The following is a 13,477-nucleotide window of genomic DNA, read 5'->3' as shown; positions in this document are numbered from 1 at the left end:
TGTTACAATAACTTTGTATTAAAAATTCACATTATTTTTATATTACTTTCTTCAATACAATTGCTTTTTATAAAATTATTTTGAATATTAAATTTAAACGTAGGTGAACTCCTCTGATTTTAGAATAACATGTGGATTTCGTATATTTTAGAATAATAGTTAGACCAAAAACATTTAATACTTTAAAAATATACATTCATATAAACTTTTGAAAGAGGCATCCTTTTGTAGCTTGCTCGTGGGTGTGTATGCCATGGTAACACATTGGTCAGCCATGACATTAAGACACCCATGGCAGCTAGGAGCAACAAATACAACACCCCACACAAGGAGAACGCAACCCGTCAAAAGTCGTGGATTTTCTTGTGTACGTTTTTCATTGGCTAGACGCTTTAGCACCTGCTGCCGTGGGAAGGGGAAAATTTGGAAATTACCTCCCCCCCCCCCCCGCCCGTAAAACGTTCATCGTAAAGGCTCGTGACGCTCGTCCAATGAAATTCGTACACAACCCTTCGTTAGCGTGTTTAAGGCTAGCTGCGTTCTCCCTGTGTTTGTTGCTCCTAGATGGCAGTCACGTTATTTTTTAATAGGATTGTGTGGCATTTTGTCTCGTGACCTGTCATGTTAAATTAATGTCATGACAGCCATTTCAAGGAGGCGTTTAGTTAGCTCCTTACAAACGTTTGCCTACGACTCTACGAGCAAGCACCCAATAGAGTAATCACTATCAATTGGTCTGTCTGTGTGGCCACAGATGGGCTGGCAGCTAGCATTGGCAAAATGCTTGGCACCCACCAATTTTTCTTAACCATTTTGTAATGCAATGGGAGTTAGTTCTCGCAGGTTATAAACTTGGAATTCATAAGGGAAAGCAGTAGCAATGATTATCAAAGAAACTTCATTCATTAATGATTGATTTGTATATTTTATTCATGAACAGTCTGAACCATCAGTCAAGCTGCATACATGGTCCCTCTTCCAAAAATCAACAAGCCCCGGAGTATGGGTTTTAAAATTAGCACACGAGAAAATTTATTCTTTGCTGTTAATGGTGCTTCCCTCAATTTACCAATTTTTTTTAAGTTATATTGGAACCATGGATGAAAATGGGAATATTAACGTATTCTAGTCAAGTGGTGGAAGACCCGGCCGTTAAATAGTAAGTAAACTGTAAATATCACTGTGTAATAAAATTTAAGGTAATTAAAATTACTTTGGGTTTCTTGCAGTGCTTTGATAGATGCCCACACTCTTTACAATTGTGACACTTCACCTTGTTAAGTTTAGACTTTTCTTTGTAGTAGGTTGTTTCCTGGAAACTTGATTTGAATTTATCTCTTTGGTTTAAGGACCACAGATCTTTAGAAATAGATCCTGTAAATGATAAAAAATAAAGTCTTAAATCTTGAATCATATTAATTCTGGAACACTTTAAAGCAAAATGTTTTGTTTTTTACTTGTTAAAGGGGAACTTTCTATAAATTCAAATTAGAGAAAATTATAATAAAACTAATTGGAAAGAAGTACGTGCATCTAATTTGGGTTGAAGGTCTCTCATATACATCTTATTTATTAAATTCCCCCTAAAACACTAGCATGTTTAGTAGTTAAAAAAAAGGATTAGTTCAAAATTAAGTAGCTATAATTCAGATCCTAGAATTTTTCAACGCAATTTTCGTGTTAATTGGGTCCGTTATGCTTATTAAAAACATCAATATTTGTCTCAGAATTAATACTTTCGCGACAACCACCTTTTTAGTTTACCTTAGCTAGCGACATTCAAGAAAAATTGACATTTTTTTAATTAAAAAAATTACTAAACTAATTCAATAAATTTAGCCTACCACTTATATTTATAGTGTAAAACGTTTTATGGGACTACCTTTAATACTTCTTGAATTATTTGTACGAACACACCTGTATTTTCGGCGATTATAAAATGTGCAACTTACACAAGTTTTTTTTAAATTAATATTTTAAAAACTGTTGAATTTAGTGCTAAAAATTTGGATTTCCCAGTTAAACAATCTATATTACTAAGGTGTAATCTTTCGTTGGAAGCATGGTGCCATAGGGAACATTTTATCAGGTAGGAAAAGTAGTGAGTTTTATGTCTGTTTACCTGGTAGATCTGCTAACTGGTTTGAGTGTTTGACCATATAATGTTAGTTTGATCAGGCAATTTTATTCTCGAGAACCTGATTTGCCAGTTTTCCCTGTGATAGAGGATGATGTTAGACAGGTCCCACCCTTAGGGTTAGGAGCCTTGACAGGATTGCTCAAAGAGGAGGGGAAAACCAGGTACCTCATGTTGATGCTGTTGTGGAAGGGATTCAGTGCGGATTGTCAGAGGTGAGGCACCCCCTGATATCGAGTTATCAGGATGCAAGGATCTGACACTTATTTTACATGGGTACTGGTACAGGACCATTATATATCAAGCAAAACCATCCAATACTGGAATAGAGCTAGGTATTTATTATTTTTCTCCTAGATCTAACTGGACTGGTAGAATGCAAGGTTCGTAAAAATGCTAGCCGCACTATAAGGTTGGCTCACGCGGACGCCGGTTGTGGGGGGAAAACCTTTGGGGCGGGAATAAGAGGCACGCCTCGAGCTTTAGACGTCACAAATTCCGAGAGAGAAGAAACAAGATCACCCCGTCCGAATCCACGCGACGGCCGCCGGCAACGCGAAAATCTCCGTTAGGCCTAATATTTTTGCGTCTATGCAAACAAAGCCGCAGCACGATATGAAATAAACTTTTGGAACTCTGGAAGATAAAAGGTACGTTAAGTAAATAATAAATAGAATATATAGTACAGAAATAAATATTTATTGTTAATTATTCCTCAGTTTAAAATATGTAATTGTTTGAGAACTGTAAAGGTATATTAATCCCAGCTAGATAATACTTTTTTTAACAAGTCGAAAACAATTCTTAGCTATATGAATCTTTAGGCTTACAGTTAATGATTTTTATAATTATTTTTCATATCAGGATAAATATGGAATAGTTTGAGCTATTTAAAATTTCAATTATGCCAATAATGAAGTGTTGCGGTTGCGTATTGGGTTGTAACAACTCCAACCAAGAAACTAATGACCAAGATACTACAAATAACAACTTCCATAGAGATATAAATACTAGAAATAAGTAGTTAGAACAATGTGGTAAACCAGAAGGCATCAATATTAAAAATTCTAGAGAGTGTTCAAGACATTTCAATAAAGAGAGCGACGCTCAACGAAGGGCGGATAAGAGTAACATACGAGTAATTAAAAATTGTAAAATAATAAGGTTGTTTAGAAGTGGCTTTGGCTATGATATCATTTGTAATAGTTTTTAACAAAAAATATGTATGTTTTTAAACCATTTGAAATAAAATAAGTACAAATTTATTAATAATTTATTTCTTATGAACTTTAAATAAGTCTTACACATTTTATGTAGTTATCTAATGAAATTAAATAGAATGATAAGTAAAAGAATAAAAAATATAAATTGTAATAAAACAATTAAATATAAATTTTAATGAAAACAAATAAATATAAATTTTAATGAAAACAATTAAATATAAATTTTAATGAAAACAGTTAAATATAAATTGTAATATAATATTAAATATAAATTGTAATAGAAAAGTAAATATAAATTGTAATAAAAAAATAATACAGTTAAAAATTTATATTTGTTTTATCATAGTGGTTCAAAAAAACTGCAGCAGACAGACAATGAGACAAACGTAAATATCGTCTTAGCCCTCCCGAATTACTAGCTCCTCAGAGGAATGGGGAATTTGTGACGTAGTACGCTCCTGCGCGCGCAGGGTTTTTCTCTCACGGCCAAAATGAGAGAGACTAACGTCGCGATCCGGCGAATGCGCCCCCGTTGGGTAGAATGGTCAAATTATGATCGTTAAATGATGTAGTACTGAAATTACTGAAATATGTGGATGACAATTAGTAATAATTGTACTACTATATAGCCAACAGTATGACTTTCTTTAGTCATACTGTTGAGCCAAAAGAGCCAACTGCGCTTAAGTTATTTTCGGAGGGATTTTTAACTACAGAAAAAAAACAATTCCTAAATTGAATTAACTGATTAAGAATAATTAAACTGACTAAATTTTACTGTCCAAATTCAAAACAAAACTAGAAAACGAAGTAACAGACTTCTTTGTGCTAATTACTCAAGGAAAAACAGACGCTGCAGACGACTTTGAACTTTTTTTAGACAATTATCCCACTAGAGATGCTTATGTCACTAAATTATTTTCCATTGAGAAACCAAAGTCTGGTGACGTATGATGTCTATTCCAATAGCTCTATTGCATTTGGTAGTTATACCACCCCTATAGCTTCTCATTTTAGATGGCTAATACAGTGAAAGGTATCAAATGGCCAAAGTAGTTCACTTTTACGTTTTTTATACATATTTTCAGAATTAGAATCAGTTAAATTAAGATATTGGTCAAAACTAGTATAGGTTCACATACATTTCCAAGCTACCAACCAATGATAAAATGCCTTATAGATTAAGCACTTCGTAATAAATCCTTTTCATAAATGAATGCGGTTTAGTGTTCACATCCCAAATCAGCTAGACTGGACTGGGAAAACAGTCCTTGGTACAAAAGGTGAAATTGATTGGTTCACTGATGGCACTTGCCAAACTGAGAAATGTGCCACCATTTTTTCAAAAAAATTATTATTTTAGCCTCTGAACGCATTTACGAGAACATTTTGTCTCATAAAAATGTCTCTGGTACGCATTTTAAAAAAGGGGTTTTCTGTAAAGGGGTTGACTGGCCAAATTTAAATTATCAAACCTTTAATTTTTACAGGTGCTATATCCATTGATACTGGTTCTCTAACTATTAATAAAGCTATTTTGAACAGTAATATGGGTCCTCCTTGACATTAAATCGAATTATATGGTCAGTTAATAAATCTGTTAATTGTTCAATGGAATTTAATATCTGGATGATAAAAAAAATTTGGTTCCTAGCCAAGAGAGCGGTTCCTTGGTAACTAAAATAGATCCTATAGAGATATTTTAGTGACCACGTGACTAACGTCACTAATGCTTTTTAGCAAAGAGAAACCCCCACAACATGGCGACCGTTTCCACTGGTAAAGCTAGGGAGAGCAGACGACGTGATACATCTCTATTGACTTTTTATCATTCTTTGACTACTAGAATCATTGAGCTCTAAAGACCTAGTTCAATGGCTAGAAAGCTGTATAATATTATAACAAAGCCCCCTAAAGTAGATAAAATACAGTTTAAGTACGAATAAAGATTGTTATTGACAGGAGAGTTCATTAGAGTTACCAGAATGCTTTCTATTCCATTCAGAAAACCCACTGAAGTGGATAAATATTCTGCTTGTGTCATCAATACTGTTAGCAAACAATTTATGAGAAATCAAAGAACTTTCTCAAACCCCATTTTATCAAATCAAACAAAACTTCATAAATTCGATTTCATAGTATTTCGATTGAAGTTGCTACATGGAAATAGAGCTTTGTCATGAATACTTTAATAGTCTCTTTCGAATCGCAAAAAGAAACTGAGGGGACTATATGCAACTTATCCATTAGATAAAATAAAATGAAGTGCAACATATATTTAACAACCCTTGTGGTACTACCATCTACCGCTTCAGTCCATCCTTTCCAATTGACTGACCATCCCCCCTCTAAAAACCTTCAATTTTTTTGTGAAATTATGAGCTACCTCAACAATCATGTGGTTCCCCAAAAATAGCTCTTACAATGGACAGGATAAACAACAATGCACCCGAAAAATTCCTTGCAGCAAATCCACAGTCATACCTAATCCATTAACAACCCTTGTGGTACTACCATCTACTGCTTCAGTTCATCCTTTCCATTTGACTGATCATCCCCTCTAAAAACCTTCAATTTTTTTCTGTGCAATTATGAGCTACCTCAACAATCATGTGGTGCCCCAAAAATAACCCTTACAATGGACAGGATAAACAACAATGCAACAGAAAAATTCCTTGCAGCTTAAATCCAAAGTCATACCTAATCCTTTTTGTTCTCACATTTGGTTAGAAATTTAAGAAATAAAAATTAATCACAGGACTTTTGCTAAAGACATTAAAAAGGGGTCTTACCTGTACTATTTCCCAAGCCAGTGAAATTTTTATAGTTCTGTTGTTGCTTTACTTGAGTAAATGTTGAGATACTGCGTTTCAACAATGTGGGAGATATACTGTCAATTGACTTATTTAAAGCCGTAGAGTTGGGAAATCTAAGCGCTGATGATTTATAGATATCCATTGCCTTATTTTCAACATTAAAAGCCATAGGTTTCTGAATGTTCCAACTTGATTTTGAAACCGAGCTATTAATAATATTCAAGGTAAAGTTTTCATTGACTGATGAAGTTTCATCCACATTAAATAACTCTATATCATCATTGCTACTTTCAGAAATCATCACAACTGAGCTATCACTTTTACTTCTTGCAGTTGATTCGCGTACTTCTAGCACAATTTCACATTCTGAAGAATTCCCAGTACTCAAGTTCTCAATATTTTTACTGTTATTGGGAGATTTTCTAATGGTATAGCTTGAAGTTTTGTCTGTTCCTTTTAAACGCCCAAAGGAGTTAAAGCTTCTTTTAGTAGATAATCCTTTAAGAATGTTTCTTTTTTCACATTTGCCAAGGATGGTCCAATCATTTTTACTTTCACTTGAATTTAGTGGAGCATTATTATCCAAAAATTGTTTGTGAGAATTATGTACACAGTCAAATTCTCTGTGTATGTGATTAATATTATCTAAATTATTACATATATTAATATTTTTCTCTAAATCATCTGAAATGTCACAATATCCATGGTGGTATATACAACTATAGAGTTCAGCTTCAATATCACTGGAGATATCTTTATCACTGTATTCGGCATACTCAGTTACTTTATTATGATGAGACGACTCCATTTGACCCTATGGCTCATTTCACTTAGAAATTTTATCATGAGGATTATAAATTTCAGTTAATATATCCATGAACCTATTAAAAAGATTATTTAATATTACTTAAATAAGAGCTAGCATACTACAATCAAATAATGTAACATCTAGTAATTACTTTTTTAATATCAGGAAACTATATATGTATACACTTAGAATGCCTAAGGATCTATTTCCATCAAATTGATTGCCTAGCTGCTGTCACTAAAAAACTGGCCCTCAAAATGAAAATGAAAGACACAACTCAGAAAATAGTCTTACCAGAAAATGAATTACGGAAATCCGGACCTTCTCTCAATAGATGATTTGACATATTTATCGGGAGACTGTTCAAGTTCCAGGTAAAATCACATATTTAAAAGGATAACAAAAAAAGCACAGATTGTAAATGGACTTCTAATTGAGGAAAGGCTGAATGCTAACTTAGCATATTGCGGGCGAGTCTTTAAAGTAAACCAATCCAGTTTCCAACTTGGCAATTCTATGATATAGTACATTTTAATAGTTTCTTTATCGAAGTTGCAATTTTTGAATTCTACATATTAAGTGCTCCTATTGTTAAAAAAAGTGTAAAATAACTTTTCCATAAAATATTCATCAAAGTCAATAATAGGTTTGTCCTACTGAGACTGAACCTGCAAAAGACCACCAAAGCTGTTGTCAAAATCTGACAATGTTAGGGAGGATAAAACGTTGTGGTATAATCTTAAGGAAAGAAGTATTGTCTATACCATGGGCCAAATAATGATAAATCCAGGACATGCCTCTGGTACCTTCACACGTACTAAATCGGTCATCCACCAAAAGTAACGGGCGGCCATTTTAATAGGCGGGGAAAAGGTGCAATTAAAAAAAATTGGGAGCAAAATCAAGCAGAAATTTCCGGTTCCCCGAACGCCATCTTGTGTTGACTAAGTCGAAATTCGGAAATAAGTGGCAGTTGTAATTCGAAAATCCTGCCATATTGGCCCCTCATTTTTAGATTAATGTTAACGATTCTAGGAAAGTATATGTTTAATATTATATAATTATATGATTTTTTGCCCCAATGGAAAATCATTACAACCAGATGACCATAACACGATCGTAGGTACTGAAATCAAGAGGGTATCATCCTACAAATATCTTGGGGTCATAATAGACGATACACTAACATGGAAACATTACATCGATTACGTCATTAAAAAGACTAACAGTCGGTTACGTATACTAAGACCGCTACAAGCATCTCTTGACACAGACACCCTAAATATATTATACAAAGCCCTTATACAGCCAATTTTCACCTATGGTGATATTTTTTATAACTCGGCTAGTCAATCCAATTTAAAGAAAATACAAATTGCTCATAATAACGGTGCACGTTTTGTGGCCAGAAAGAAGAAAGGAACCTCAGCTACATATACACGAGACCAATTAAACTGGCTCACACTGAAACAGCTTTATGTTAAAAATAACTTGATACTTATGTATAAAGTGTCAAAAAATCGCTGTCCAGAATATCTTTTTGACTTTTTTAGAAAACCTGCTGAGGTCCATAAACACCAAACCCGCGGTTCTAAACTAGACTTTTATTCTGAACATCTAAAAACATCCTTACGTAATAAGAGTTCTAAACATCGTGGTATAAGTTTGTGGAACAATATGAAAAGTGAATTAAAACAAATAGACCATTTTAAACAATTCAGGGAAGATGTGACAAAATATATTATTAGCATGGACATATAATTGTATTGAGACTATATTTCAGAGTTTAAATTCCTTATTTTATTTTTATTTTATTTTTTAAATTAATACTCTGGACCTCTTTGTAAATCAGATTTTTTTTTTCTGAAAGAGACATCCAATAAAGCCTTTTATTATTATTATTATATATATTATACTAATTATGAACCTAGTACGTAAAAAAAAGTACTTACATTAATAACCACACTAGATATGATAACTGTGAATAAATATTCCAGGATATTTACTACTAGGTATTAGCCTAGCTGATTATTATTATTTTTGAAAACTGCCCCTAAAAAGTTGCCCCAAAAATGACGTAGGTCCGCGATCGCGCATTTTTCCCAATAGGGGGCAATAGTGATCGGGTGTTAGCGCTGTTGGACGGGTTTTTCGCAAAGAGTCATGTCCTGGATTTATCATTATTTGGCCCATGTCTATACCTAAAACCATAAGTTAATGATACCTCTAAGTAGACAAATAAGCCCTTTCAAGGTGGAATCTTTGATCAGAAAATGTGATGTCAAATCTTGTCTCTCCGATTTCCACGAAAATGAAAGACTTGAAAAATATCTCGGACCCAGCGCCGCTGTGCGGTCGAGAATGAACCTATATTGGGCTGAGAGAAATAAACCAAAAGCAAAAAAACGTTCTTTTGCCTCTGTGGGGGGGGAACGAATTTTCTAAGGGAATACCGAAATTTATCTCTTTTGGGGAAGTTCAAGCTAGGCTTGCACCAAACGGGATTAAAGAAATGTCAGCTTCGGCAGTTCCAAGTGTATGTTAAGGCTACTTTGATACGCAGTACGGAGAGACATAGGTCGATTTGGACAAGCATATCCGCCATAGGCAGCATAGCCATTTGTCTACTTAGAGGTATCATTAACTTATGCTAAAACTTGAATTGGTCAATCACAAATTCTATGAATAATGAAAATTTAATGAAAAATTTTACATTTATAAAAACTATTACTCCCAAATTTTTATATTTAAATCAGAATAATATGGTTTTCTATTTGACTGCTCTGGAGCGCTCCTTCAACTCCTCAGTGTCTTACAAAGAACCTGAGTAAAACCTCAACCGATTTCTTTCAACATTACGAGCAATCACAAAAAGTTAGTTACTTCTTCACTTGATGGTACAAGTCATTTGTACTAAAATTAAAATCATATGATATCACAATTATTCGGAACTTTCTTCATAAATCCGAAGTCAATAGCTAAGAATTAAGACATCACCCAAGGTAAGAATTTTTTCAATTCCAGTAAAAAATGTTTAATACCCTCAAATTGGTTGGTATTTATAACTTTCTGGACTGTGACTATAATCCCCTCTCTCCTTATGCCATTGGAAATTTAAACAAAAATATGAACAGCGAATAACGCAATACTATTAACTAACAAAACGTTTCTTAAGAAATTACTATAAAATTAAATTATAACGTTACCCTAAAAATACTGAACAAATCCACGTGTACATACAGTCTAATAAACAATCTGCTAGACTAAGACTGCTACAGCCGCTGCAGAGGACAGCTATTATCTAGCAGACAAAAACCAGTAAAGGGCTGTACATAGGGATGTCAGAATTCCCAATAATAAAGACTGAAATGAACAGCGACCAAATGACACCGTACCCAAAATGAACAGCGACCAAATGACACCGTACCCAAAAAAGGAAGAGAGCTTTAAGCTTCGAAAATAAAATTCCAACATCTTTGGGGGATGGAGAATTAAACTAGCTCGGTCAAGCTACTAGAAGCGAAATTGTCTTTCATACCCTTATCAGCCACAAAACAAAACATAGTAGAACAAGCTTGCAAGTCAAAATATACCTCTCCTCGTAAGAGTTGGCTTTGCTATTTTTTATTTTCAATTCAGTGACATGAATATCAATAGCTCAGCGCCGCGGTAAACACTCCGTCTGCTGATAATATAACGCGTTTTCGATTCCTGGCCACAACCGTATTTTTTTTTATTCAAAGAAGAAAGGGCTGATTTTAGTCTGAGAAGACCGCGAGCCCGGCGAAGACACCATCTGATTAATCAGGGCCACGCCAACGGGGGCATACGTGGGGACAGGGGTGGGGACACCCGTGGCGGAAGTATGCCGACCACCCGTTGCGTGGGGGATTGGTGGTCGTCCTCACACGGCCATCCACAAACGTTGCCTCCCGGACGCCTGGGATTACAGGAGTGAGCCACTACTCCCGGCAACCGTATTTTATATAAAAATATTTAAGTAATTTTAATTTATAAATAGTTCAGTTCAGTTAAGTTTCAACCATAGAAATCTCATAGGTAACTAGAATGCTGCCGCCTACGGCCGAGATTGACGCCAGTTCGCCTTGAACCTTCAGCCAATGAGAGGCCGTAGAGTGGTTCCGCCAAGGAGGATAATAATCCTCCTTGGATCCGCTACTATAGCGGGAGATAGGTGACGTCATTCTCTCTGGTGACATTAAATTCTTGGCAGAACCACTCTTTGAGCTCTGATTGGCTGAGATCTGGCTATCGTCTGCCACGGCGTTTGGCCCATTTGCCAGTTACACGGCAGCATTCTAGTTACCTATGAGATTTCTATGGTTTCAACCTCCAAGAGGTCCCTTTAAAATTAGGGAGGCTCATTTGCTAGAATAAATCCCCTTTTTAGTTCCACATCGATATACAGGAATTTTTCTCAAAAACTATACCTTCTAGAAATGTGAAATTTTCGGAATTGACTCTCTCGGTGGAGATCGTTGTTATTTGTGAATTTCAGAAAAATCATGAAAAAGGTCACGGTTTTAGAATTTGTAGTTTTTGAACGCTAGGTGGTAGACGAAAAGTTTCAATGAGTAAGTTGTAGAACATACTCGAAACCCTTTAATGGAGTTGGTGTAGTCAATATCGTACATTTTGTCCCTGAAATAATAGGTCATGAAAAATAACAAGTTGGTACTACCCAAATGTTTTTACGCCTCAGTTATTGTAATGATTGTCTGTGAAAAATGAACATGTTTTGAGCCAAAGCATTGTTTTACCTTTACAAATTAAGTGTTAGAACAAGTGCAATTTTATAAGGAATTACAGTAGGACCCCGCACACGTTTTCTAGGGACTAAAAGTTGGTGATTTTTATTAAACAAGAAAAATTAGTTTTTAGGGTCTACAAAATGTCTAATTTACGCCTACTTAATTTCCGAAAGTTTTTTTTTTGCACCATCTGAAATAACAATTCGAAATTACCAAAACTTTTTCGTGACATCTACTGATGGCTAAAAACAACATACAAAAAAGAACCAGCGCTGAATTCGACAGGTTTGGTATTTACAACGGTCTAGAATTGCGCGTTTTCACATTGTTGAAGTTATAAATTAGGCACAAACTTATCTTTTCATAAGCAGGAGTAGTTTTAAATGTTTTATATTATTTCTTATAGGCCTAAAATTGTTTTAAATTATAGGTTTTCCTTCTCTAAACCCGAAACTGTTTCGGGTTTAGAGAAGGAAAACCTAATCCATTTTGAGATTGTTTCGGCGAAACAATCTCAAAATGGATTAGGGCCGTCAACCGTGATAACTGGCATCCATCAGAGAACGATTTTGTTTGTAGTGACCATTTTTTAGACGCGAATATAGAAATATCATAAGCCTATCATAGTGTCCTCATAAGCAAAGGTCTACCCTAGGGGCCCATGTTAACGGCGTTGTCCTAGAGATAAGAAAATGAACGTACGACGATAGGGCAGTAGCGCCATCTTTGAAACTTTCTACATCTGACATATTCTCTTACTTGGTACAGCAGCCACGCTCGGGTTGATAAATGCCACACAAAAATCTCAAATTTGAAAAAATAAATACCTTCAGCAACAAGTTATCTTATTTCTAAAAGCCAGTTTTAGGTTCTGATGAATCATTTTGCAACGATAAGTGTTAAATTTTAGTTTGAAATTGAAAAAATCGTGAATAAGCCTTGGTGCTAAGTGCTGGCGGCGGAGATTTCTTCCGCCTGACTAGTTAAGAACATAACCACTAGGAGGTGCAGATTTTGAATACCGACCTCTTAATAACGGGTATTAACACCTTTGCTTATGGGGACCTTATGAAAGGCTTATGGAAATATTCAATGGAAAACGGAGACCTGTATCCAACTGAGAATTTATTTCATGTTGAAGTAGAATCTTCAAAGGAAATTTCTTAAACTACTGACACCAGGGCCGGATTAACCAATAGGCCAAATAGGCCTCTGCCTAGGGCACCAAGCCTGCAAGGGGCACCAAGAAGGTTCGAAAAAAATAAAAGTACAAAACTTTAATCATTTGCTTTTCACAAAATATTTTCCGGAGTAATTTTAGTAAATGCGTCCACCCCTATGAATCAAAAACGTTTGATTGTCACATTCTCTGACGGACCGCCGTCTAGCCCCTGACGACATACTAAATCTGGCAGCAAAATGAATTTTCCTTCCATTTCTCAATTATAAATCGAGGAAGCGCCTATAGCTCGCTTCGCTCGCTATTGAAAGGGGGGCACCAAAATTAACTTTGGCCTAGGGCCCCATGAAGTCTTAATCCGGCCCTGACTGACACATACTTCGATCACGGATCTATACGTGTAGGTTTAGGCATAAATATTAGTCTATTACTACCTTGTTAAAATTAGTGTTACAAGCAGTGCATTTTACATATCTAATATTTCCATGGGGAAAATATAGGGATATTCCAAATTATAGTTAATATATCATTTTACTATAAC

At 35.1% G+C, this 13,477-nt stretch overlaps 1 protein-coding gene across 4 annotated transcripts in view; it reads right to left on the bottom strand.

The window, feature by feature from the left end:
* The window catches only part of LOC149940537 (uncharacterized), a 34,484-nt gene extending 24,243 nt beyond the window's left edge, over nucleotides 1-10,241 (bottom strand). The window contains exons 1-3 of one of the 4 annotated variants that reach the window (XM_090177546.1): nucleotides 10,026-10,241; nucleotides 6,153-7,057; nucleotides 1,214-1,374 (exon numbers count right to left, since the gene is read on the bottom strand). In XM_090177546.1, coding sequence (XP_090033672.1) covers nucleotides 1,214-1,374; nucleotides 6,153-6,984 — 993 coding nt within the window. In that variant the 5' untranslated portion in view covers nucleotides 6,985-7,057; nucleotides 10,026-10,241. Of the gene's footprint in view, nucleotides 1-1,213; nucleotides 1,375-6,152; nucleotides 7,058-7,278; nucleotides 7,344-10,025 lie in introns of those variants that run through there. The other 3 variants (XM_090177548.1, XM_090177547.1, XM_090177545.1) reach the window with 3 other exon arrangements.
* Nucleotides 10,242-13,477: the final 3,236 nt, after the last annotated feature.

This window comes from Leiobunum rupestre, chromosome 6 (assembly GCF_980474605.1).
Source record: "Leiobunum rupestre chromosome 6, qqLeiRupe1.1.hap1, whole genome shotgun sequence".
Taxonomy (NCBI): Eukaryota; Metazoa; Arthropoda; class Arachnida; order Opiliones; family Sclerosomatidae; genus Leiobunum; species Leiobunum rupestre.
Note: the sequence above shows the minus strand (reverse complement) of the source record. Positions and strands in the feature narration are given on the sequence as shown.